The sequence below is a fragment of the Apaloderma vittatum genome, unplaced genomic scaffold (assembly GCF_000703405.1).
Source record: "Apaloderma vittatum isolate BGI_N311 unplaced genomic scaffold, ASM70340v1 scaffold32954, whole genome shotgun sequence".
In the NCBI taxonomy this organism is placed as follows: Eukaryota; Metazoa; Chordata; class Aves; order Trogoniformes; family Trogonidae; genus Apaloderma; species Apaloderma vittatum.
In genome coordinates, this window is record NW_009713763.1 from 1 (window position 1) to 2,044 (window position 2,044).

Genomic DNA, 2,044 nt, shown 5'->3' on the forward strand with positions numbered 1-2,044 from the left:
TCATGTGTTGCATCTCCGAAGTCCGAAGAGCTGCAATTGCCAGTGTTTTCCTCCTTTACTGTGGAGACATCTAAAATAATAAAAATAGCAGCGGGAGTGCCGAGATCAGAAAAGCTCGTTAATCCTCTCCAGCGGCTGCACTGAGCCCCGGGGCCGGACAGCGCGGTCCGCCTGCCCTTGGCTGGATCCCGCTCCCTGCCCGCCCGGGCTCCCGGGAGAAGGGCTGAATTTGGTCTGAGGCTCTATGGAGCTCTTAGCCGAGCTGCAAACAGCGCTGCTTTTTCTCTCCCTTAGAGAAAGGCACATTTCCCGACAGGTCTTGTGTACAGTGTCGCACGTGCGGTTTAATTTATTTAAATTGCAAAGTAGAAGTTATTGCTGCTAGGTAAGCCCCGAGCAGGTCGAAGTTGTGGACCCTTAGAAAGAGAAGAGCAGACCAGTGAAGAGTAGTAGGTAGAGGCTGACTGTGAATTCAGAGCCCGTAATGCTTAATCCGGTTCCCAGGGGCCTAATGAAGAGGGTGCGAGTCTGAGGAGACAGCCTGTTTTGGGTTTTGGTAGGGTGTGGTTTTTTTTTTCCCCTTAATCCAATATAAAGAGTTGAACTTTTGTTTTAGTTTTTTGGAGGGTCACTCCCTTCGTTTACATCTTCTCTGTATAAACCAGGAGCCGTGAAGGCATGAGGCAGGGGTTGTGTGGGTGTCTGACTCCTGCGCTTTATTTTTCCGTGGAGTCAGTTTCTTGTTACAAAGCACTGTGAGTAATTTTGGTACTGGGAGTCTTGGAAAAACTAATTCTTTAATAAAGCACCCACTTTCTTTGCTGGAGTAGGAGACATTGGTCTGAAACATGCTCCAGGCAGCCCTGGGCCACTTCATTTTGAGAGGGATCTTATTTTCCCCTTTCTCTCCGCCCCAGCTGTTGTTGGGTGGGGGCTCTGTGGGATGTGTGGGTTTGGGTGCTGCTAACCGAGGTGTCTCTCTTCTTCTCGCTCTCCTCTGGCCACCTCTCGGTGCAGGGCGGCTGAGCCCCCCGGCTTGCACGCTGCGCAAGCACAAGACGAATAGGAAGCCCCGGACACCCTTCACTACAGCACAGCTGCTGGCCCTTGAGAGGAAATTTCGGCAGAAGCAGTACCTGTCCATTGCTGAGCGCGCCGAGTTCTCCAGCTCACTCAGCCTCACCGAGACCCAGGTGAAGATCTGGTTCCAGAACCGCCGTGCCAAGGCCAAGCGGCTCCAGGAGGCTGAACTGGAGAAGTTGAAGATGGCAGCCAAGCCTATGCTCCCACCCGCTGCTTTCGGCATCTCCTTCCCACTGGGCGGCCCGGCTGTGGCCGGCGCCTCTTTATATGGTGCCTCCAGCCCTTTCCAGCGTGCAGGGCTGCCCGTGACTCCTGTGGGACTGTACACAGCACATGTGGGATACAGCATGTACCACCTCACATAGACCTAAGCCCAGCCTGCCAGCTGTCTGCTCCAGCCAGCTCTGCACGAACTCCCTCCCAGCTCCTCTGGCTCCTCACTGTGGACTTCCCTATGGGCCCAGTGGTGTACACTTCTCCAGTTTGGCTCTGCTTAGTCTCTCTATTTCCCCCAGTGATGCTGATGACCTGGTCCAGCACTGTTCTACTCTTCTCAGCAGTCCTGGGAGCTGCTCAGCTCTGCAGCTGGCAGAGACCTGAGGCGTCACCTGAGCTCCTCCCTGACACAGGACAGCAATGGGCCAGCCCTGCCCCGTTTCCCTGAGTCCGGCTGGCAGCCTGGGGAGGGCTCCCTGCTGTGGGGGAAGGAACTGTGGAAGAGAAATGGCAAAAAGGGGGCTGAAAGGACGTTTCTCTTAATTTCTGCAAGGAAAGGTCAAGAGGCAGAAGTGTAGAGCAGCTTTTCCCGTCCCTGTGTAACAGCACTGCCTGTTACCTGTGTTTCTTCCTCCACCAGCTCCTTTGGAAGGAGCTCTGTGTACTATGTAATATACTGTATATTTGAAATTTTATTATCATTTATATTATAGCTATATTTGTAAAATAAATTAATTTTAAGCTA

General features: G+C 52.9%; 1 protein-coding gene across 1 annotated transcript; it reads left to right on the top strand.

Annotated features, from left to right (window-relative positions):
• Positions 1-1,017: 1,017 nt before the first annotated feature.
• LOC104267344 (homeobox protein GHOX-7) lies at positions 1,018-1,448 on the top strand (the record flags this gene model as incomplete). The annotated part of the gene is made up of 1 exon (XM_009868493.1): positions 1,018-1,448. A coding segment is annotated over one exon (431 nt), but the record flags the coding sequence as incomplete, so codon positions are not given.
• Positions 1,449-2,044: the final 596 nt, after the last annotated feature.